General features: G+C 42.8%; 2 protein-coding genes across 5 annotated transcripts in view; both read left to right on the top strand.

Annotated features, from left to right (window-relative positions):
- Positions 1-2,420: 2,420 nt before the first annotated feature.
- The window catches only part of LOC109251177 (zinc finger protein 81-like), a 32,621-nt gene continuing 10,260 nt past the window's right edge, over positions 2,421-24,781 (top strand). The window contains exons 1-7 of one of the 4 annotated variants that reach the window (XM_053893982.1): positions 2,421-2,483; positions 3,156-3,333; positions 4,206-4,264; positions 15,796-15,937; positions 16,226-16,321; positions 19,433-19,799; positions 20,070-20,231. In XM_053893982.1, coding sequence (XP_053749957.1) covers positions 4,226-4,264; positions 15,796-15,937; positions 16,226-16,321; positions 19,433-19,799; positions 20,070-20,229 — 804 coding nt within the window. In that variant the 5' untranslated portion in view covers positions 2,421-2,483; positions 3,156-3,333; positions 4,206-4,225 and the 3' untranslated portion in view covers positions 20,230-20,231. Of the gene's footprint in view, positions 2,507-2,565; positions 2,788-3,155; positions 3,334-4,205; positions 4,265-15,795; positions 15,938-16,225; positions 16,322-19,432; positions 19,800-20,069; positions 20,232-24,781 lie in introns of those variants that run through there. The other 3 variants (XM_053893983.1, XM_053893981.1, XM_053893984.1) reach the window with 3 other exon arrangements.
- Positions 20,450-23,602, top strand: LOC109251172 (zinc finger protein 268-like). The gene has a single exon (XM_019422541.2). It carries the CDS (start codon positions 20,461-20,463, stop codon positions 22,363-22,365), a length of 1,905 nt encoding a protein of 634 aa, XP_019278086.2. The 5' UTR covers positions 20,450-20,460; the 3' UTR covers positions 22,366-23,602.

Raw genomic sequence — 24,781 nt, forward strand, 5'->3', positions numbered from 1 at the left:
CTCTGGTAAGAATGATCATCCCCATTTTACAGGTGAGGAAAGTGAGGCACAGAGAGCCACCCTAAGGTCTCAAGGTCTGGTAGGCTGGAGAATCGCGGTTTGGGCCCAGGCACTGAGATTTTGTAGACCTAGCTCCATCCCTCTGCATAACTGCTTCTCAGACACACTCTTAGAACACATTCGTGCACATACACACAACCATGTTTTTATCTGCAGTCATAGTCCCACCGACACGACGTCATATAGCCAACTCTATTCCTTTTTTTTTTTTTTTTTTTAAATTTTTTTTTTCAACGTTTATTTATTTTTGGGACAGAGAGAGACAGAGCATGAACGGGGGAGGGGCAGAGAGAGAGGGAGACACAGAATCGGAAGCAGGCTCCAGGCTCTGAGCCATCAGCCCAGAGCCCGACGCGGGGCTCGAACTCGCGGACCGCGAGATCGTGACCTGGCCGAAGTCGGACCCTTAACCGACTGCGCCACCCAGGCGCCCCAAGCCAACTCTATTCCTAAACAGCAAGGTGGTGTCTTTCTTTTATCTCATTGTGTTAGGAAATTGCAGATCCCAGATTTCCAAGAGTTTGGGGATTTATGCACAGCTGGAATGGTCAAATCATTGGCTTGTGAAATCTCATAGCTGGAAACTCACTGCATGACCCATCCCATTGCTCTTTATGGGTGGAAGCACTGAAGTCTGGGCATTTGAAGGATCTCGATCAAAGTTATCCACAGCTAGGACCAGGCTGTCCCTGCTTGACGTCATCTTTGCAAATGTGAGCTGACCCCCTTTTTGGGCAGGACTACTGTGCAGTGCTGCCTCGTGCCTTACAATCCCACAGATAAGTCATTTTCTTTTCCTTGTGGGGGGAGAAAAATGTAGAGAAATCTGAAGTCATATATACTAAGTGGATCTTAGGTCCACTCCTCCAGAGACATCACTGTTATCAATTAATTGTGCAGACATCCTGACCTTCTCTATGACTTTATATACAAATATAGAGGACACATAGTAGAGTACTGTCATATTCCTATAGGTCTTTTAATCGTGCAGATTTGAGGTAATGGTAATCAAGTACTAAGAATCTCATAGTAAGCCCAAATTTTAAAATAATACAGATTTGTTAAATTGTAAATTGAACGTTTACAGGAATTGTAGAATGGTAAAGCTGACATGCTTTGCCAGCATTTCAGGGCAGTGTCCCTTAAATTAATATTCAGATGTTAATTCCATTCTTAGACTCCTGTGAATGAACAATGTCCAGAATGTCTACACTGTTCTGTACTGTTTGTGGGTTCGTCTTTGTTTATTTAAAAAAACACAGGGGCACCTGGGTGGCTCAGTTGGTTAAGCAGCTGACTTTGGCCCAGGTGATGGTCTCCTGGTTTGTGAGTTCAAGCCCTACATCGGGCTCTCTGCTGTCAGCACAGAGCCTGCTTCAGATCTTCTGTCCTCGCTCTATCTGCCCCTCCCCTGCACTATCTTGCTCTGTCTCAAAAGTAAATAAACATTAAAAAAAAAAACCCACATATTTGTTTATATTCTTTACAGCACATAGGCACATAAAAAAAGGACCCTATCTTCTATCTTGGAATCTATCTATCTGTCTATCTATCTATCCATGTATCTATCAGAGAGAGAATGTACGTGCACAGGGGAGAGGGGCAGAGGGGCAGAGGGAGAGAGAGAGAATCTCAAGCAGGCTTCACACTCAGCGCAGATCCCACGACTCTGGGATCCTGACCTGAGCTGAAATCAAAAGTTGAACACTCAACCCACTGAGCCACCCAGGCGCCCTGTATCTTCAAGTATATTTTGATTCCAAAATGGATCACGAACATTGTTACACGTGAGTTATTTACCTTACATTATAGTTTTGAATGGCTACCACCTTCCCCAATGTATTTTACATATTCATTGATTAGACACTTAAATTGTCTAAATTTATATTGCTTCCATTATTTTTCTAGTGCAACTAAATTGAACAAGATTCGTATATATACATCATTGGAGGTTATTTCATTATTATCCAATTGCTTGGCTGGGCAATTGATTGCAAGGACTAATTTCGTTAAGATTTTCATCTGTATTCCCGAATCTCTCCCTTGTTTGGCGGCTTTGAGGCCCCTCACCTCCTGGCAGGAGAAGTCGCGGAGCTGGGGTTGGGGGGGAAACATGGGGAACTGGGGGTGACATGGGGGCGGAATGGGAGTGGGGCGATGTGGGGGAAGGGAAGGATGGGGTGGGAGTTGGGTGACGTGGGGGAGGGGCAGAGCGGGAGTCAGGGTGATGTAGGAGCGGGGTGGGAGGGAGTCCAGGTGTTGGGGGCGGGGAAAAGGGCGGGCCCGCGCAGGCCACGCCCCCACACATGGGCGGAGTGTCCCGCGGGGTGGGCGGTGCGCGTGGCCGGGTCGGCGTCGTGCTTAGTGCGCAGGCGCGCGTTTCTCCTCAGCGGAGCGTGCCGGCGGTCCCGGGCCCTACTCGGGTGCGGCGGCGCGAAGGCGGGCCGTTGGTCCGGGAGGTCCGGGAGGTCCGGACCGTGGTCCGCGCGGACGGCCTGAGGCTGCGGCGTGGGGCGTGGGGAGGGAGGCTTCGGGTTCGCTCGGGGCCCGCTCAGGCCGCCCCTCCTCCCCCGCCACCCCGGCGGGGGCCGAGTCGACACCGAATGGGGGCGCCTCTGGAGGGCCCCGAGCGAACGCGCAGGAAGTGCGGCGTTTTGGGGGGAAGCCGCGCTCGCCGCGGGGTCTCCGTCCTCGTAGGCGCCGAGGCGGCTCGACCGCTTCTCGGAGGTAGGACGGGGACCGGGTGTCGCACGCTGCCCGCCGTGCACCCGTCGGACCCACATGTGTTGTGGTCACACACACACACGCGCACACGCGCGCGCGCCCCGCGGCGGTGTGCATCCCGGGGCTCCTTTCGTGTCTCCCTGGGTCCGTGGAATATGGGTCCCCGGGGAGCCGCGGGGGTCCTGCCCGCCGGGAGCCGGGGGTGCTCCCCAAATCTGCGCTGTCCGGGTACTGAGGGCGCTTCGCGACGGCCCTCCTGCCTTTGTCCTCAGCCCCCTGCTTTGCGCTCCCTGACAGGCGCTGTGTGTTCTCGGGGAGGCGGGTCCGGGGCCCCTGGTGAAGGTGCCAGCCAGCGGGTGTCTGTCCCCTAGGCTCTCCTGGAACAAAGCAGCTTCACGGAGGCAGGAAGGACCGGGCCGCAGGCGCAGGAATCCCGCCGGGAAGAACGCATCAGAGCCCGTCGGAGCCTCAGAAGAGAAAGACGGAAGAAACGCGGAAAAGAAGCGAAGGGGGGGCAGGGCTCCAGGGATTTCACCGCATTCAGATGCTGTGAGTCACTTTGCCGGCAGCTGGGGCCAGGTGGTGGCGAGGGACAGACCGTGGGAGAAGTGTCGCCTGGTTGGCGGGACGCTAGGAGTTCTACAGGCGGGCAGCTTTTTTCAACCGCACCCCAAACGCTCTCTTGCCTCCCTTCGTTCTCCACCGATTCTTTCCAGAAGCTGGGCAGCTTTCACCGCGTCGGGCCTGTGGAGGTGCGCTCTCGTGTCCCGATCTTACAGGCTCAAGAGTAGTAGTTCAGGGAAGGTTTGCCAGGATTTTTCCTTTCTTTCTATTTTTGTCTCATCTGGCAGAAGTGGGGGAAAGATCCTGACAGAGGAAACGGCTTATTTAAGATTAACAAGAGGGAATAGAAGCCAGAGTCCCTGACTCCAAGCTTGGTGCTGTCCTCACAGTCCCATCAAAGCAAGTTTACTCCTAAAAGATCCTTTTGAGAAGCATCAGTCCAATTATAAGAAACACGTTTTTAGAAGACCTGCATTCAAGGCACCTGTCCCTTTTTCTAAAGCTTTGAGGATTCTCCTACCCAGGGGGTGAACGTTATCTAGTAAATCAGATACACAAAACATCCTTTAGGATTTGTTCTCCCCTGCAACGTCCGGTTTAATGAAGACCTTGTATTTCATTTTTTTGACGTGCCAGAATTTGCTTAATAATAGTTCTGTTTTTAACGTTTCTGTGTTGGGGGGGCAGCGTAAAGCAGTAGGAAACATTGCAGGAGTCACAGAGGGACGGATGTCACCTTCCTTCTCTTCTCCACCATCAGAGGTTACCCAGCCTGTGTGCAGAAGTTTGTACAAGAATCCAGATGCTGCGGGGCCAGCCGGCTCTCATTCTCCTGTTCCTCTGTCCTTCTCTTACAGGTACGCCTTCCCAGGTTTCGATGCTCTTGGGAGTACAACGGAAAATGAACAAATCCCAGGTGAGTTCTTTTCTTTATCCTTGATTTCTTTTTCCCGCAGGTTTTGTGGTTTTTGTAAATGTGTTCACACATTATTGTAGAAGAGTGGAAATAGAGGAAAAGTACTTCAGGGCCAATGAAGAATGAGTGGGTGGCATCTGTCTAGCAGGCAGCGAGCAGTTGGCTGCAGGTCACGGGACCGACCCTACAGTCATCAAAGGTGACCCACACGTTTATCTTTGAGCTTCCTGATCTACGCAGGATTTTCAGTGACCACAAAGAGAGACCAGCCAGTTTTTTCCTGGGACAGAGAGACTTAGTGACTCTGGAGTCTGGAAAAAATGTCTTTGAAGTTCTTCAGGTAGTGAAGAACCTTGCCTTGAGCCCCTGGTTGCCTGTAATCATTTCTCATTGGAAGTGGAGGTCAGAACTGAGGTCTTATCAGGGACTACAGTGGTGTCGGAGTCTGGAGAGCTGTCCGAACGTCCGCTCTGATCTGGGGACAAAACCCGAAGGCTCTCTGGAGGAATGAAAGAAACGGACGACTGGTTCTTTTTTAACTTGTTAAGTTGCACAGTTGGACAGCAGATTGTTCAGACTCACAGTCTTTGGCAAATGCTTGTGCACTATCCGTTCACGTGTCTTTTATTTTGGTAAAGTGTATATAACAAAATTCTCCATTTTAACCATTTAACCATAAGCATACAGTTCAGTGGCATTAATTACACTCACAGTGTTGTGCAGCCATCACCATGATTTTCAAAACTTTTTCATCTCCCCAGACAGATCTCTGTAATCCTTAAGCAGTAACCCCCGATATCCCCCCACCCCCCAGCTAGTGGTACCCAAAACTGCTTTCTGTTTCTATGAATTTCCCTATTCTAGATATTTTATTTAAGTGCAATCACACAGTCTTTATTCTTTTGTGTCTGGCTTCTTTCACTTAAAATGTTTTCAGGGTTCGTGCATGCTATAGCCTATATCAGAACTTCCTTTTAAAAAAATTTTTTTTAATGTTTATTTTTGAGAGAGAGACACAGCATGAGTGGGGGAGGGAGTTGCAGAGAGAGAGGGAGACACAGAATCCGAAGCAGGCTCCAGGTTCTGAGCTGTCAGCACAGAGCTGGCCATGGGGCTCGAACTCATGAACCGTGCCAGATCATGACCTGAGCTGAAGTCGAACACTTAACCGACTGAGCCACCCAGGTGCCCCATACTCTGCTCTTTTTAAATTTTTTTTTTTTTTTTAACGTTTGTTTATTTTTGAGACAGAGAGAGACAGAGTATGAACAGGGGAGGGGCAGAGAGAGAGGGAGACACAGAATCTGAAACAGACTCCAGGCTCTGAGCTGTCAGCACAGAGCCCGACACGGGGCTCGAACTCACGGACCGTGAGATCATGACCTGAGCCGAAGTCGGACGCTTAACCGACCAAGCCACCCAGGCGCCCCCCCATACTCTGCTCTTACTTGGTAACCATCCTACCTGGGAACCCAGCAGGGCCATCCGGGAGAACTAGGGTGTCCTTTCCCTTCCCTGAATGCTGTCTCGGATCATACAAGGTGGAGTTTTGTTGTTGTTGCTTTAAGGATTTGGTTTTTGTTAGAGCAGCGTTAGGTTTCCACCAAAATTGAGTGGAAGGTACAGAGATTTTTCATGTACTCCTACCCCCCACCCCAGCCTTCCCCATTATCAATATCCTCCCCTCCCAGAGAGGTGCATTTGTTGTAATTGATGAACCTACATTAATACATCATAATCATCCAAAGTCCATAGATTACCTTAGGGTTCACTCTTGGTGTTCACACTGTGGGTTTTTGACAAATGTGTAACATGTATCCCCAATTACAATATCATACAGCGTACAGTTGACCCTTGAGCGACTTGGGGATTAGGTGCACCAATACCTCGTTCAGTCAGAGATTTACACATAGCTTTTAACTCTCTCCCCCCACAAACTCAACTCTTAATAGACTGGAAGCTTTACTAGTAACATAAACAGTTGATTAACACATATTTTTATGTTACATGTATTATATGCTATATTCTTACAATATAAATAAGCTAGAGAAAAAGAAACTCATTAAAAACTCATAAGGAAGAGAAAACATATTTGTAGTACTGAATTTATTGAAAAACATCAGTTTTTCATCTGACTGTTGATTTTGGCTGAGGTCATGATCTCCCGCTTCAAGAGGTTGAGCCCTGTATTGGGCTCTGCACTGACAGCATGAAGCCTGCTTGGGATTCTCTCTCTCTCTACCTCTCTCTGTCTCTCCCCAGCTCATGTTCTCTCTCTCAAAGTAAATAAAAATTTAAAGAAAAAAAAATCTGAATATAAGTGGACCCATGCAGTTTAAACCTATGTTCAGAGGCCAACTGCATTTTCACTGTGCTTAGAAGTCCTCTGTGCTATTCATCCCTCCCTTCTCCCTCCCCCTGGCAACCACTGATATTTTCATTGTCCTCATAGTTTTGCCTTTTCCAGAATGTCATATAGTTGGGATTGTACAGTATGTAGCCTTTTCAGACAGGCTTTTTTTCACTTAGTGGTATGCATTTAAGATTCCTGAAGGGGCACCTGGGTGGCTCAGTCAGTTAAGCGTCTGACTTCAGCTCAGATCATGATCTCACGGTCTGTGGGTTCGAGCCCCACGTAGGGCTCTGTGCGGACAGCTCAGAGCCTAGAGCCTGCTTTGGATTCTGTGTCTCCCTCTTCTCTGCCTCTCCCCTGCTCACACCTTGTCTTTCTCTCTCGAAAATAAATAAATAAACATTAAAAAAAAAAAAGATTCCTGTCTGTCTTTTCATAGCTTGATAGCTCATTTCATTTCAGCTCTGAATAATATTTCTGCTGTCTGGATGGGCCACAGTGTAGTTATCCATCACCTACTGAAAGACATTTGGGTTGCTTCCAAGTATTGGCAATAGTGAACAAAGCCGGAATAAATGTCCACGTGCAGGTTTTTGTGTGGACACAACTTTTAACTTCATTGAGTGAATACCAAGGAATGTGATTGCTGGATCATATGGTAAGAGTATGTTTAGTTTCCTAAGAAACCCATCAAACTTGTCCACGCTAGCTGTACCATTTTGCGTTCCCACCAGAACTGAATGAAAATTCCTGTTGTTTTCCATCCTGACCAGCATGTGGTGTTATCAATGTTCTGGATCTGGGTCATACTAATAGGTGTGTGGTGGTATTTTAATTTTCATTTCTCTAATGATATATGGAGCACTTTAAAAAAATTTTTTTTTATATTTATTTATTTTTGAGAGACAGAGTGAGACAAAGTGAGACAAAGTGAGACTGGGGGAGGGGCAGAGAGAGAGGGAGACACAGGACTGGAAACAGGCTCCAGGCTCTGAGCTGTTAGCACAGAGCCTGACGTGGGGCTTGAACCCACAGACTGTGAGATCATGACCTGAGCCGAAGTCAGACGCTCAACCGACTGAGCCACCCAGGTGCCCCAGGAGCACCTTTTTATATGCTTATTTGCTATCTGTATGTCTTTGGTGAGGTGTCCCTGAAGGTCTCCGGTTGTTTGTTTTCTTAGTGTGGAGTTTTTATTTTTTAGGTTTATTTATTTTATTTTAATAATCTCTATACCTGACGTGGGGCTTGAACTCATGACCCTAAGATTAAGAGTCACATGCTCTTCTGAGTGAGCCAGCCAGGTGCCCCGCTTATTGTTAAGTTTTAAGAGTTCTTCGTATATTTTGGGTAACAGTCCCTTATCAGATATTTTTATTGCAAATATTTTCTTTTAGTCTGTGGCTTGTCTTCTTACTCTCTTGACAATGTCTTTCACAGAGTGGAAGTTTTAATTTTAATGAAGTCTGGTTCATCAGTTCTTTCTTTTGTGGATTATGCCTTTGAAGTTGTATATAAAAAGTCATCTCCAAACCCAAAGTCTAGATTTTCTTCTGTTTTGTCTTCTAGGAGTCGTATGGCTTTGTATTTTACATTTAGGTCTGTGACCCATTCTGGGTTAATTTTTGGGAAGGATGTAAGATCTGAATGTAGATTAATTTTTTGGCACGTGGATTTCCAATTATTGCAGTGCTATTTGTTGAAAAGACTGTCTTTGCTCCTTTGTCAAAGATCAGCTGACTGTATTTATGGAGGTCTATTTCTGGGATCTCTGTTTTGTTCCATTGATTCTTTTACCAGTAGCAGGTGCCTTGATTACTACAGCTTTATATAAGACTTGGGGTGAGGTAGTGTTGGTCTTCCAACTTGCTTCCAATATTGCTTTCAATATTATATTGGCCACTGTAGGTTTTTGCCTTTATGTATAAACTTTAGAATCTGTTGATATCCACAAAATAACTTGCTGGGATTTTGATTAGGATTGATTGAAGCTATAGATCAAGTTGGGAAGAACTGTTATCTTGACAACATTGAGTCCTCCTGTCCACAAACATGGGCTAACTCTCCACTTATTTAGTTTTGTATTTGTTTCATCAGAGATTTATGATTTTTCTCATATACATTTTGTATATATTTTGTTAGGTTTATACCCAAGTACCATTTAAAAAAAATTTTTTTAAGTTTCTTTTCTTTTTGAGAGAGACAGAACATGAGCAGGGGAGGGGCAGAGAGAGAGAGAGAGAGGGAGACACAGAATTGGAAGCAGGCTCCAGGCTCTGAGCTGTCAGCACAGAGCCTGACGTGGGGCTCAAACCCACGAACTGTGAGATCATGACCTGAGCCAAAGTCGGACCCTTAACCGACTGAGCCACCCAGGTGCCCCCCAAGTATCATTTTTTTCTCGGTGAAAATGTACATGAAATTATGTTTTTAATTTCAAATTCCACTTATTCATTGCCGTTATAAGGGAGAACAGTTGACTGCTGTATATTAACCTTGTATTCTGCAAACTTGCTATAATCACTTAATAGCTTCAGGACTTTTTTTGTTAATTCTTTTGGATTTTCTACATAGATGAACATGTCATCTGTGAACAGAGACACCTTATTTCTTCCTTCCCAATCAGTTCTCAAGCTTCTAGTTCCTCACCATTAAGTATGATGTTAGCTGTAGGTTTTGGTAGGTATTCTTTATCAAGTTGAGGACCTTTCTCTGTATTCCTAGTTTATTGAGAGTTTTTATCGTTTTTCAAATGCTTTGTCTGCATCTATGGATGTGGTCATGTGATTTTTCTTCTTTAGCCTGTTGATGAAATGGGTTTACCTTAATTGATTTTAAATATTTAACCAGCCTTGTGTATCTGGGAAAAATACTACTTGGTTGTGATATATAACTCTTTTTATACATTGTTGGACTTGTTTTGCTAATATTTTATTGAGGATTTTGCTTCTACATTGATGAGAGATATTGGTGTGTAGTTTTCTTGGAATGTCTGTCTTATTTTAATATTAGGGTAGTGATGGCCACATAGAATGAAATAGGAACTATTCCACTCTGTTTCTTTTTTCTTTTTTAGAGAGAGAGAGAAAGAGTGCACATGCATGATGAACCAGGGAGGTGTAGAGGGAGAGGGAGAGAGAGAATCTTAAGCAGACTTCCCCAACTAGCATGGAGCCTGACGCCGGGCTCAATCTTAACAACCTGAGACCACGACCTGAGCCGCAATCAAGAGTCAGACACTTAACTGACTGAGCCACCCAGGCACCCTCTCTGTTTCTATCTTGTAAAGGAGATTGTAGAGAAGTAGTATAATTTCTTCCTTAAGTGTTTGGTAGAATTCACCAGTAAACGCATCTAAGCTTGGTGCTTTCTGTTTTGGGAGATTATTAATTACTGACTCAATTTCTTTTACAGATATAGACTTATTTAGATTGGTGTATTTGTTCTTGTGTGTTTGCCAGACTGTGTCTTTGAATAACTTCATGCAGTTATCAAATTTGTGGACAGAGTTATTCATTGTATTCCTCTTATTATTTTAACATCCCTAGGATCTTTTAATATCCCTAGGATATCACTATATCCTCTCTTTGATTTCACATCTTAGTACTTTGTGTCCTCTCTTTTTTTCATAGAAAGCCTAGATAGAGGTTTATTGATTTTTTTTTTTTTTTCTTGGATCTTTTCAAAGAGTCAGCTTTGGGTTTCATTGACTTTTTTTTTCCTATTGATTTCAATTTTTCAATTTCTTTTGAAATTTCCATTTGATTTCTACTCTAATTTTTATTATTTCTTTTTCTTCTATTCACTTTTGGTTTGTGGCTCTTTTTCCGGTTTCCTAAGGTGGAATCTTAGGTGATTGATTTTAGATCTTTCTTCTTTTCTAACATATGCACTAAATGCTATACATTTTGCTGTATTGCTCTGGCTGCATTGCACAAATATTTGATAAATTGTGTTTTATTTTTCATTTAGTACAAACTATTTTAAATTTCTTTTGAGATTTCTTCTTTCACCCGTGTGTTATTTACAAGTGTGTTGTTTGATCTTCATGTATTTTGGAGTTTTTCAGTTATCTTTCTGTTATTGCTGTGTAGTTTAATTCCACTGTGGTCTGAGGGCAGAAAGTGTATGACTTCTATTTCCTCTTAATTAATTAAGGTGTGTTTTATGGCCCAGAATGTGGTCCGTCTTGGTGAATGTTCCAGGTGAACTGGAGAAGAATGTATTCTGCTTCTGTTGGATGGAGTAGTCTATAGATGTTAGATCCACTTGACCGATGGTGTTGTTGAGTTCAACTCTTACTGGCTTTTTGCCTGCTGGATCTGTCCATTTCTGGTAGAATAATGTTGAAGTCTCCAGCTATGTAACAGTGGATTCACCTCTTTCTCCTTGGAGTTCTGTCAGTTTTAACATATTTGACATTTTGTTGTTAGGCACATACATATTGAGGATTATTATCTTTTCTTGGAGAATTGACCCTTTTATCATGATGAAAGCCTCTCTTTATCCTTGAGAACTTTTATTAAAGTCTGCTGAGCCTGAAAATAATACAGGCCCACCTGCTTTCTTTTGATTAGTATTAGCATAGTGTATCTTTCTCCAGCCATGTACATTTGATGGGGGTTCACTCTTCAATGCAATTTTCCCCAATTTTTTTATTGTGGCATATAAAATTTACCATTCTAATTATTTTTAAGTGGTATTAAATAAATACATTCATAATGTTGTGCAGCCATCTCCACCATCCATCCCCGTAACTCTTTTAATCTTATAAAACTGAAATTCTGTGCCCATTGAACAGTAACTGTATTCCTCCCTTCCTCTTGTCTCTGGCAACCACTATTCTCTATGATATTGACTATTCTGATATCTGATATATTTATATCTATGTCTGATATTCCTATATATTTAGCTCATGTAAATGATGTCATACAGTATCGGTCTTTTTGTGGCTGGCTTATTTCACTTAACATAATGTCTTAAAGGTTCATCTATATTATAGCATGTGTCAGAATATCCTTCCTTTTTAAGGATAAATAATATTCTATTTTGTGTATATAACACATTTGCTTATCTTTTCATCTGTTGAGGAATACCTGGGTTGTTTCCACATTACAGCTATTGTGAATAATGCTGCTATAAATACAGGTGTACAAACATTTCTTCACAACCCCGCTTTCAATTCTTTTGGGTTTATATCCAGAAGCAGAATTTCTGGGTCATGCGGTAATTCTGTTTTTTAACTTTTTTTGCAGAACTGCCACACCCTTCCATAATGGCTGTACTATTTCACATCCCCACCAACTGTGCACAGGGGATCCCCTATCTCTACATCCTCTCCAGCATTTGGGTGTGTGTGTGTGTGTGTGTGTGTGTGTGTGTGTGTGTGTATGTATTATCATAACCTAATGGGTGCAAGGTGGTATTTTATTGTAGTTTTAATTTGCATTTCTGTAATGATCAGTGATGTTGAGCATCTTCTCATGTGTTTATTGGCCATTTGTGTATCTTCTTTGGAAAATGCTGAAGTCCTTTGCCCATTTTTGAACTGGCTGTTTGTGATTTGTTGTTGTTTTGCTTTAGGAGTTCTCTGTGTATTCTGGGTATCAACACCTTATCAAATATATTACTTACAAATATTTTGGCCCATTCTGTGGGTTGCATTTTACTCTGTTGAGAGTGTCTTTTGATGCACAGACTTTGTAATTTTCAGGAAGTTCAATTTATCTGTTTTTTCTTTTGTTGCCTGCCCTTTTGTTGTGATGTCCTATCCAGAAAATTATAGCCAGGTATAGTGTCATAAAGATTTTGCCTTAAGTTTTTTTCTAAGAGTTTTATACTTTTAAATCTTACATTTAGGTCTTTGATCCACTTTAATTTTTGTCTGTGGTGTTAAATAGGGTTCCAACTTCATTCTTTTGCATGTGGATACCCAGTATTCCCAGTGCCATTTGTTGAAAAAACTGTCTTTTACCCATTTCATGGTCTTGGCACTTTTACAAAAAACTATCTGACCTTGTATGTGAGGTTTTATTTCTGGGCTCTCTATTCCATTTGTCTATATGTCTGTCTATTGCCTGTGCCACACTGTTCTGATTTCTGTAGCTTTGTAGTGAGTTTTGCAGTCAGGAAATAATGAGTCCTCCAGCTCTTCTTTTTCAAGATTGTTTTGGGTTATTTGGGGTCCCTTGAGATTCCATGGGAATTTTAAGAAGAGTTTTTCTAGGGGCGCCTGGGTGGCTCAGTCAGTTAAGCTGCCGACTTCGGCTCAGGTCATGATCTCGCGGTCTGTGAGTTCAAGCCCCGCGTCAGGCTCTGTGCTGACGTCTCAGAACCTGGAGCCTGTTTCAGATTCTGTGTCTCCCTCTCTCTGACCCTCCCCCGTTCATGCTCTGTCTCTCTCTGTCTCAAAAATAAATAAATGTTAAAAAAAAGTTAAAAAAAAATCATTGGGATTTTGATAGGAATTGCGTTGATTCTGTAGATCGCTTTAGGTAGCATCTTGACATCTTTGCAATGTTATGTCCTCCAATCCATGAATGTGGGGTGTGTTTCTATCTAGTTATGTCTTTAATTTCTTTAAGCAGTGTTGTGTAGCTTTTATTGTACAAATTTTCACCTCCTTTGTTAATTCCTAGTATTTTATTCTTTTTGATGTTATTGTAAATGGGATTGTTTTTATAACTTCCATTTCAAATTGTTGTTAGTGTATAGAAATGGAACTGTTTTTTGTGTGTTGACTTTGTATCCTTCCTGCTACTTTGCTGAATTCTTTTATTAGCTCAGTTTTTTTGTGGACTCTTTAGGGTTTTCTGCATACAAGATCATACTATTTGCAAATAGATGTAGTGTTACTTCTTCCTTTCTGATTTGAATATCTTCTCTCTCTCTCTTTTTTTTTTTTTTTTTTTTTTTTTTTTTGCACAATCGCTCTGGTTAGAATTTCCAGTACTATATTGAATAGAAGTGGCGCAAATTGGGCATCCTTGTCTTGTTCCTGGTCTTAGAGGAAAAACTTTCTTTCACCACTGAATGTGATGTTTTCTCTGGGTTTTCCATGTATTACTTTTATTATGTTGAGGTAGGTTCTTACTATTCACAGTTTATTGAGTGTTTTTTTTGTTTTTGTTTTTTTTTAATTTTTTTTTGTTTGTTTTAACGTTTATTTATTTTTGAGACAGAGAGAGACAGAGCATGAACAGGGGAGGGGCAGAGAGAGAGGGAGACATAGAATCTGAAACAGGCTCCAGGCTCCGAGCTGTCAGCACAGAGCCCGATGCGGGGCTCGAACTCACGGACTGTGAGATCATGACCTGAGCCGAAGTCGGATGCTTAACCGACCAAGCCACCCAGGCGCCCCTTATTGAGTGTTTTTTCATGAAGAAGGGGTACTGGATTTTGTCAGATGCTTCTCCATCAGTTGAGATTATCGTATGTTTTTTTTTTTTCCTTCAGTCAATGTGTAGTATATGATGTTGATTGGTTTTCATATTTTGAACTATCTTCACATTCCAGGAATAAACTACTTGGTTATGGTATGTAGTACTTTTAATATACTACTGAATTTGGTTTGCTAGAATTTTGTTGAGGATTTTGCATCTGTACGTAAAGGATAATGGTCTGTAGTTTTCTTGCAGTGTCTTTTTCTGGCTTTGGTATCATGGTGATGCTGGTCTCACAGAATGAGTTAGGAAGTGAGTTAGGAAGTCCTCTTCAGTTTTCTGGAAAAGTTTGAGAAGGATTGTAATTTAGCTCTTCTTTGAATTTTTGATAGAATGAAACAGTGAAGCCATGAGGTCCTGGACTTGTATTTGTCCCTATATTCCTCATTTCTGACTCAGTCTCCTTCCTAGTTACAGTTCTGTTCAGATCATCTATTTTCCTCCTGATTTAGTCTTGCTAGGTTTTGTGTTTCTGGTAATCTATCCATTTCCTCTTGGTTTTCCAGTGTTTTGGCACACTGTAGTTCATAGTAATGTCTTATAAGCCTTTTTATTTCTGCTAAATTGGTAGTAATGTCCTTACTCTTTTCCGATTTTAGTAATTTGAGACTTTGCTGTTTTTTCTTAGTCCATCTAGGTAAAAGTTTATCCATTTTGTTTATCTCTTTGAAAAACCGGCTTTTATTTTCATTTTATCTGTTGTTTTTCTATTTTGTTTATTTCTGTTCTGATTTTATTATTTCTTTCAGCTGGGTTTTGGTTTAATTTCTTCTTTTCCTGGTACCTTAAGTTTTAAAGTCGGGTTTTTGGAAGTTTTTGATTTGAGATCTGTCTTGTGTTTCAGTGTAAACATTGCAGCTGTGACAGTGATTGCTTTCAATCCTTACTGGCTCCTCGTTATCTTGAGTGTCCTACCTCCCGCCTATAGAGGGCCCAGGATGCTCCAGTAGGAAGGAAACAGTCAATTGTCTACATTAAACTTTTAGCCAGGGGGAAGAAAAAAAAGTTAAATTAAGCCTATCATTATTGCATGGGTTGACAGGGTGTATATATTATTTATTAATAAATTAATTGGAGGTGCTCAAAAATTTATTGCTAGGGTGAGGGTGCAGTATTTTAGAGACACTCAGCTATAGGACTAAGACCCGGACTCACTCTGTAATGTATCCCTGAACACCTTTGCAGAACTTTATCTTCTTAGAGTCCTACACCGCGTTCTCCTGTCACACTTCTGGGTGTTTGTCATGCCTCCTTGGCTCTGCTTGTGTAATGGTGCCACATTAACAAAGATCCCCTGCTAGATGAAGCACAACCTGACAATACACAATAGAACCATATTGTCTACCCTTATTTAACACTAACTGTACATGATTCCCATGCACCTCTCATAATACCGTATTACAGGATAAGTGTTTGTAAATGTGATTTGTCTCCTTACTAAGGCTTAAGCTCCTTAAGGGCAGGGGGAAGAAAAGAGGACTGATTTAGCTTAATATTCTTGGCAGGGTGGGACAGTTTCAGAAACACAGTAGGAAGTGTAGTTTTTTTATTTGAATTAATAAGTTAATACACTGGGTTTTCCTGTCATATCAGTTTACCCCACAAAATAAAAACAAAACAAGATACAGAGTAGGCAACATGTATAATATTTGTTGTAAACTCTCAGAGTAAGCATGTTAAGAGTCCTCACATATCTGTTTCATGTCACCTAATACTGATCTCTTTGGCTTGAACAGAAATGCGCTGGTCTGGGATCCATGTCGTTCAAGGACGTGACTGTGGACTTTACCCGGGATGAGTGGCTACAACTGACAGGCACACAGAGGACGCTGTACCAGGACGTGATGCTGGAGAACTACAGCCACCTGGTCTCAGTGGGTGAGGGGTGTTCCCTGTGTAATGTCTCATAGCATGCGTTTCTTTTCTTCGTTCTTAGCTGCCAGAGTTTGTGGGCCCTTGAAGGAGTGTTTAGTGATAATGTGTGTACATCTCATGGGTCAAAGATGTTCGCATTGGGCATAGAAAGGATGTGTTCCTGCCTCCCTAATGAAAGGTTCAAATGGGCACCTTTATCATGTGGCTCCTGAAGCTGCACCTTCCTCGTCCTCCACGGGCCCTGATACCCAAGCAGCCCGTGAGGAGTTTTACCCTGTATCCCACTCACAGGGTGTCGCCTCACCAAACCGGAGGTGATCTTCAAGTTGGAGCAAGGAGAAGAGCTGTGGCCATCAAGGGGAGAATCCCCAGATCAGGGTGATCAAGGTGAGTTAGTCATTATGGAGAATGAAGCCCACAGAAATCAGGTCCCGGATGGGCTGGTTCTGAGGTTGGTGTGTGTCTCAGTAGTTCTATTTTGGGCCCTGAGGCCTTCGGAAGTAGCTGAACAGTGAGCTAGCAGACCTCCAATCACCCAAATCGCCCTACTTCATCACTTGTAAATACCAGTGCTGTCCTTTTCTGCCTGACACCCAGTATTGAACCCTTGCTTGCGTCATCTTAGCATCTTCTGTTTCTTTCTCTAGGGTGCATCTTCCTCCATTTTCATGGTGTATTTTCTTTTTATGTTCCCCCCCATGTGTGCATTCATTCATTCATTCATTCATTCTGCTGCAGATATTTCTACTATGTGCCACTCATGTTCTTTGTGTTGGAGATAAGCCAGTAAATGTAACAATCTTCCTGAGCTCTTGGAGCTTACAAGCTAGCAGGAGAAGATAGATATAACTAAAAAATTTACTTATCAAGTGGTGACAAGACCCGTGAAGACAATTAAAGCAGGCTAAAAGCAGATGGAGTGGGGTGTGCTCTCTGACACCCCACCTGGGCACCTGGGTGGCTCAGCTCAGGTCATGATCTCATGGTTTGTGAGTTTGAGCCCCATGTCAGGCTCTGTGCTGACAGCTTGGAGCCTGGAGCTACTTCAGATTCTGTGTCTCCCTCTCTGCCCCTCCCCTATTCACACTCTATCTCTCTCTCTCTCAAAAATAAATAAACATTAAAAAAATAAAAATTAAAAAAAAAAGGTGGTCAGAGAATACCTTTTTGATGAGGTCCACCTTAGAGCAGATAATTGAATGTTATGTGGATTCTAGGGGTTCCAGGCACAGTGAATACCTGGGCCGTGCTCTTGTGGCAGGTGTTTGTTGGAAGTGCTCTGGGGGCCACTGTGGCTGCAAGGATGCATTTGAGAGGAACACTGGTAGGGGATGACTTCAGAGAGTCAGCCAGAGCCCAGATGATGTTTTACAGGGCATGGTAAGGGCTTTGACTCTGTTTTTGGTGAAATGGGCAGCTGTTAACAGATTTCTGCAAAAGACTATTTTAGAAGAATTTCTGTGGCCACTACTGTCCAAGAAAATCAGAGATGGGTGCGATTGTGGTGATTAAAAGTAGAAACAGAGACCGTATGCAGGGCTGGCCCCACGAGCACGCTGCCAGAATCGCCTGCCAATATGGCACATTTGAATTTATTGCTCACCCTGACAGTTTCAGTAGTGCCTTGTAGGCGGGTGAACAAAATCAGGTTATTTGTGGGATTTGAGGGTATGGTTTCAGACAGGATCTTGATAACCATTGGGTAAGGACACTAGTGTAATAGTTCAGGATGTGTGAACACAACAAGGATTGAAGAGTCCTGGAGAAAAAGTTTATTATTTATTGGAAAGTTAAGCAGTTTATTTGAAAGCTTTCTGGGAAAGGGTGTTTAGGTGGTCAGTCAGCTGAGCATCTAACTCTTTTTTTTTTTTTTTTTTTTTTTTTTTTTTTAATTTTTTTTTTTTTAACGTTTATTTATTTTTGAGACAGAGAGAGACAGAGCATGAATGGGGGAGGGTCAGAGAGAGAGGGAGACACAGAATCGGAAGCAGGCTCCAGGCTCTGAGCTGTCAGCACAGAGCCCGACGCGGGGCTCGAACTCACGGACCGTGAGATCATGACCTGAGCCGAAGTCAGACGCTTAACCGACCAAGCCACCCAGGCGCCCCCGAGCATCTAACTCTTGATTTAGGCTCAAGTCACAATCATTGTGGGTTGTGGGATCGAGCCCTGCACCGAGTGTGGAGCCAGCTTCAGATTCTCTCCCTCCCTCTGCCCGTCTTTCCTGCTAGCACTCTCTCTCTAAAATAATAATTTGAAAAATTTAAAAAAAAAAGGGTTTTGGGGAAGCTTCTGAACTGAATATTAAAATTACTTGCAATCTGTAGCTTCCTGGGCAGGAGTTTCCTGCAGGAGTAAAGTCCTGTCACAAAGACAGCAGAGCACTAGTCAGGTTAGCCTAGATGGTGAGCTGTGTGGGCTGTTGGGTTTCAGTGGGGGAGACATGCTTGCATTGCTTCAGATGAGAAGTGATGGCGGCTTAGCATAAGGAGCTGGTGCACATGGGGAGGTGGGGCTGCGTGTTTAGAGAGGAGGATTGGCTGCTGAGTCAGATGTGGCATGTGATGGGGGGAGGCAAGCGTTCCATCTGAGCAACATGATGATGGTGGTGGGAGGTGTTACTGCGCTGGGGAGTTGGGGAGGATCGGTTTGGGGACGTTTATAATTTAACATCGAATAATTCTAAGATCTGAAGTCCTTTATGTTTTCATTGTATTCTCATAGGCAGGCCCCGCTTCCAGGCTTGATTCCCAGTTCAACCAATCAGTGCTCAGAAGCAATCTCCTGCTGTATTACATTTTACTGTTTCTTGTTTCCTTTCCTTTCCTTCTTCCCTTCCTTCCTTTGAGAGAGAGAGAGAGAGAAAGAGCGAGCTGGGGAGGGGCAGAGAGAGAGGCAGAGGGAGAATCCCAAGCACACTTTGCACTGTCAGCACAGAGCCTGACATGGGGCTCAGTCTCACAAACCGTGAGATCATGACCTGAGCCGAAGTTGGACGCTTAACTGAGCCACCCAGGCACTCCTACCATTTCTTGATTGAAGTTCATTTTCTAGTAGGTTCTTTAAGAATTCATGAAAACAATATTTACCTGCATTCTTGCATGTTCAGACTCACTGGCGTTACTTCACCTGAGTACCATTTTGTCTACATATGAAACTATTGGGATTTACTTTTAGTCTTGAAGGATTTGTCATTCTTTCTCCATTGCTTTTAGCACTAAATGCTATTATGGTTGTCTTAGATCAGCTTGATTTTTTTTTCCCTCACAAATGACTTATTCAAGTTCTGGGGGTGTGATGCACAGCACGGGGACTAAGACGGTAAGAACAGTGGAAAGTTGTTGAGAGTAGATGTTGACCATTCTCACCACACGCACAATCTACTTTTGTTAACTACGTAAGGTGATGGATGTGTTAATTATCTTGATCTTGGTAATCAGAGGAAATGTGTTAACATCTTTAAAGTGGACTTAATTTTTCTTATTTATGACCTTATAGACAGAAGCCAGGAAAACCAAAATAAATGTTTGTGGCGAGTTTCACTCATTAACAAAAAATCTCTGACTAAGAAGAGAGATAATGTTTGCAGAAAAACACCCTGTGAGTATGACTCATGTAGAAAGAGTTTGAAAAATGTTTCAGAATCCATTATTAGTGATAAAAGTCATTCAAGTAAGAACTCTGATGAAATTACTGCATGTGAGAAATTTCTTTTTGCTAATAATCAAGAAAATATTCCTACTGGGAAGAAATCTGATGCACATAGCCAAGACGGGAAATCCCTCGGTCAGACTCAGGACCTTACTGAGCAACACAAAATTCAAACTTTGGGACTACTTTTTGAAGATGATGAATGTGGAGAAACCTTCCTTTTTTTTTTTTATTTTTTATTTTTTTTTATTTTTTTTAAATTTTTTTTTCAACGTTTTTTATTTATTTTTGGGACAGAGAGAGACAGAGCATGAACGGGGGAGGGTCAGAGAGAGAGGGAGACACAGAATCGGAAACAGGCTCCAGGCTCCGAGCCATCAGCCCAGAGCCTGACGCGGGGCTCGAACTCTCGGACCGCGAGATCGTGACCTGGCTGAAGTCGGATGCTTAACCGACTGAGCCACCCAGGCACCCCTGGAGAAACCTTCCTTAATAAGTCAGCCATCATTCCACCTACAAGGGCTCAAACAGAAGAGAAATCCCCTGATTGTACAGAACATGGGGGAAATATCAGTGATGAGTCAGCCCGCCAAGTCCTTCAGGAAACTCACACAAGGAAGAGTCACACTGAGGTCACACTGTGAGAAGTCAGCCCTCTCAAAACATCAGAAAGTTAACGTGGAGGAGAAAACCCAAGAATCTAATGAAAATGAGACTAACTTCAGCAAGAAGTCCCATCTCACTCAACCTCCTGCAACTCACACGGGAGAGAAAACCTTTGAATGTAGTCACTGTGGGAAGTGTTTTTACCAGGAGTCTCACCTGACTCAGCACCAGAAGATACACACAGGAGAGAAACCATGTGAAAGTAATAAATGTGGGAAAACTTTTCAGAAATCACAACCACAGACCATCCGGGATCTCACCCAGGAGAGAAGCCTAGTGAGTGTGACACAGCCCCCGTTCAGTTGGCCCCTCCTGGTCAGCAGAGGACACAGTCAGAAAGGAGGCTGTATGTGTGCAGTGAGTACAACAAGTCTTTTCGTCGTAACTCCGCCCTCAAAGTCCATCAGAGGATTCACACAGGAGAGAAGCCCTATCAGTGTACCGAGTGTGGGAAATCCTTCTACGCAAAATCAAACTTCAGTCATCATCAGAGGACTCACACGGGGGAGAAACCCTATGAGTGTAAGGAATGTGGGAGATCCTTCTGTGTGAAATCGAACTTAACTAAACATCAGAAAACACATACGGGGGAGAAACCTTTCAAATGCAGTGAGTGTGGGAAAACTTTCTTACAGAGGTCACAGTTTGCTGACCATCAGAGGACACACACAGGGGAGAGACCCTATGGATGTAATGAATGTGGGAAATCCTTCTACTGTAAGTCAGCCCTGCACGTACACCAGGGGAAGCATACAGAAGAGAAACCCTATAAATGTGCAGATTGTGGGAAGTCCTTCTGCTATAAATCAGCCCTGATTATCCATCAAGTATCTCATACAGGGAAGAAACCCTATGAGTGTAAGGAATGTGGGAAAACCTTCTGTGTGAAATCAAACCTCACTAAACATCAGAAAATTCACACCGGTTTGAAACCTTATGAATGTAACGAGTGTGGCAAAGCCTTCTCCATGAATTCCATCCTAATAGTACATCAAAGAACCCACACGGGGGAGAAACCCTATGGATGCAATGAATGCGAGAAGTCCTTCTATAAAAAATCAGCCCTCACTAAACATCAGAAAACGCACACAGGGGAGAAACCACATGAGTATGACAAATGTGGGAAGGCCTTCCATATGAAGTCAACCCTCATCATACACCAGAGAACTCACACTGGAGAGAAGCCCTTTAAGTGTAATGAATGTGAGAAGTCATTCTATGTGAAGTCACTTCTTAATATTCATCAGAGAAATCACACGGGAAAGAAACCCCACGTATGTAGTGAATGTGGGAAAGCCTTTTCCATGAAGTCCAATCTCATCGATCATCAGAGGACACATTCGGAAGACAAACCCTATGAATGTAACGAATGTCAGAAGACCTTTCGCCATAAGTCAACTTTAACTGTACACCAGAGGACTCACACGGGGGAGAAACCCTATAAATGTAATGAATGTGGGAAATCCTTCTATATGAAGTCAGCCCTCAGTCAACACCAGAGAATACACACGGGGGAGAAACCTTATGAATGTAAGGAATGTGGGAAAACCTTCTTCCAGAAGTCCCACCTCACTAAACATCAGCGAACACACACAGGGGAGAAACCCTATGAGTGTAAGGAATGTAAAAAAACCTTCTTCCAGAAGTCACACCTCATTGAACACCAGAGAACACACACTGGGGAGAAGCCCCACGAATGTGACAAATGTGGGAAATCTTTCTGTTATAAGTCAGCCTTAACCATACATCAGAGAACTCACACAGAAGAGAAACCTTATAAATGCAATGAATGTGAGGAATCTTTCTGTATGAAATCACACCTCACTGTCCATCAGAGAACTCACACAGGGAAGAGCCCCTTTGAATGTAAGGAATGTGGGAAAACTTTTTATGTGAAGTCAAACCTCATTAATCATGAGAGAACTCACACAGGGGAAAAGCCCTATGAGTGTAAGCGATGTGGGAAGTCCTTCTGTATGAAGTCGACGCTCACGGTTCACCAGCGCGCACACACGGGGGAGAAGCCCTATGAATGTAGCAAATGTGGGAAGTCCTTCTGCAAGAAATCGACTCTCACAAAGCATCAGGTAATTCACACAAGAGAGATACCCTAAGATGCAGCAGATATGGAAAACCCTCCTGAGCGAAGTCAAATTTTGTCACGAGACAAAAGAACCAAGAGAACCCAGGAGAAACCTTATGACTGTAATAATGTGGAGACCCCCTCCTGTGGAAATTCAGTGTTTAATTGGCATCAGAAGACAAGGGGGCGGGGGTTTGTGGGCTCTCTCTGGAATGAATGTCGGGGGGTATCCATGTCATACAGTACTAAATATCAAAGAACTCATGTGGAGAGACAGCCCCAACAATGTCCCGTATATTAGCATCTACCTATGAATCTAACCTGTGTCTCAGAGAAATCAGTCACGGCGCTAAAATCACAGAGTGCAACAAAAGTATAAAAGCATTTACAGAGTCACAGCTTACTGATCACCAGGTAATTGATGCTGGAGTGGAACTATATAAATGTTTTACATACATGAAAGCGTTCAAAGAGAAAAATCAAACTCTGTGGAAGAAAGGAATTAATGTTGAGGGGGATTCTATCAATTTGGAATAGGTGAATACATTGTTTTTTCTAGAGATAATGTAGCACTAGAAGTCATAATTCTGACGTGGTACCAGATTTTGAAGATGCTCATTGTGGGAGTATGAGGCCTTTGGAAAAGCACATGGCAGCAGCTGACAGCATGAGACACTTGAGGTGCCCAAGTAAGGACGGCTTTGTACACACATGATGTATGTTTGGTTTACGTAGCAGATGTTGAAATTGGTGTCGGTAGGAAGTATCTCCCCATGGTTTAGTAATTATCAGGACAGATTTCTCACACTAAATGCCCCCAGTGTGTTTTTGTATTTTTATAGTACAGTATGCATTATAAGTGATACGTGTGACAAATTTGAAGTACTATACCCCAACAGACTGTTAAGGAAAGGGAAGTGCACAACACCATATATCACGCTACATTCAGTGTAAGAGTCGGGAAGTAACATGCACACACACACACACACACACACACACACACACACTCGCGTATTTTTGCAAAGGGAAGTACTAGAAGGATAAACCGTAAACTAATAAAATGAATTGGAGGCAAGAGTGAACATGCTAGAGTCAGGGATGGAAGCAACATTTCTTTCGTTACACCTTTTTATGAAATTTTGACTTTTGAATAAATGTAAAATTATTTACATATTCAAAAATAGAAAATAAAAGCATTCTGAAATTGAAAACAGAAATCATCTTTATATCGAATTGGTAACCGCACAGAGAAAATAATTTTTACAAGAAACTTGTGAATGCAGAATTATGACTGTATGTTTTCAGTGGGATATGTTTAAGGACAAAGACCTGCAAAAAATTATAAACATGGCTCATTAATTTTATTAGTAATCCTGGTGTTATTTTGGATCCAGTTTTTGTATATTGTAAGATAAGGCAAAAAGAAACCATTGGAGATACCAGAGCCCAAACCCCCAGTTTAAGAGAAGAGGTGACCATAAAAACAAGAATCTGTGTAAACCTTGCCATAATGAGAAATATGAACTGAAAGTATTGCTCATTATTTTTTAGAAGTTGTATATCTCTTAGCTGTGTCCACTGAGGGTCCAGAAGCCATGGCACCCCCCCACAGATGAGCAGATATGGTGCCAGCATTTCCCACACAAGGAACCAGGACTCCCCGGAGAGACAGCTGGTTCTAGACCTGGGCCCTGAAGTGTCCAGGATGAGACTGGGACCTCTTGTGACAGAAAACAAGGAAATACTCAAAGATTAATGGGGAGATGTCAGAGGTCCCAGAAGCTAGCCTGCAGGGTTTCTCCTTGGCCAAATTTGAGGTAATTTGATGATCAAACAGACTGACTATGACTGATGGCAACATTCGAATAAACAAAAAAGTCTGTCCACAGCAATACAGAAAAAGAGAAAGGGGCTTGAGCTCATTTCCACCATTGGAGACAAATCTTGCCCAAACGCCTTACTCTGTAATTAGAAGGAAAGAATTTCCACCCTGCCCTTTTAGTGGGCACAGTTGTGGAAAGGCTGATTATTACAGAAAAGTGTCCACTAATAAATGTAGGAGGAATGATAGAATTTGAAAAATTGCTAATTTGTAACCCCTAGGGCATCTAGGCAAAGATGATCAGTGGATGCCAGGATCATTTGACACAAAGGAAACTGGGAGTTTGTGCAGTGCCAGAGAATCTCCCACAGACATCTTCCTCACTGACCCTGTAAAAGGTAACCTTTACAATGGAATGATTGTTCACCCCCATTCACCAGGGGTGACATTGTGTGCCTCTTGTTGAGATGCAGTGTGAGGTACGTACGTACGTTGCACTGGGGTATAGTCTTGGCAGGATATTTAATATGGTTTTTAATCAAGCGCTTAGTCTTTTACAGAAAACACAGAAGAGAGGAACAGCTTCAGTGGAGAAATCAATCAGCGAAATCTGTGGGGCATTCAC

This window comes from Panthera pardus, unplaced genomic scaffold (assembly GCF_024362965.1).
Source record: "Panthera pardus isolate Hobbes unplaced genomic scaffold, ASM2436296v1 HiC_scaffold_4, whole genome shotgun sequence".
Classification (NCBI taxonomy): domain Eukaryota; kingdom Metazoa; phylum Chordata; class Mammalia; order Carnivora; family Felidae; genus Panthera; species Panthera pardus.

Coding starts and splice junctions, on each gene's coding strand:
- LOC109251172 (XM_019422541.2), top strand. CDS start 20,461: ATGTGGGAAAACTTTTCAGAAATCACAACCACAGACCATCCGGGATCT.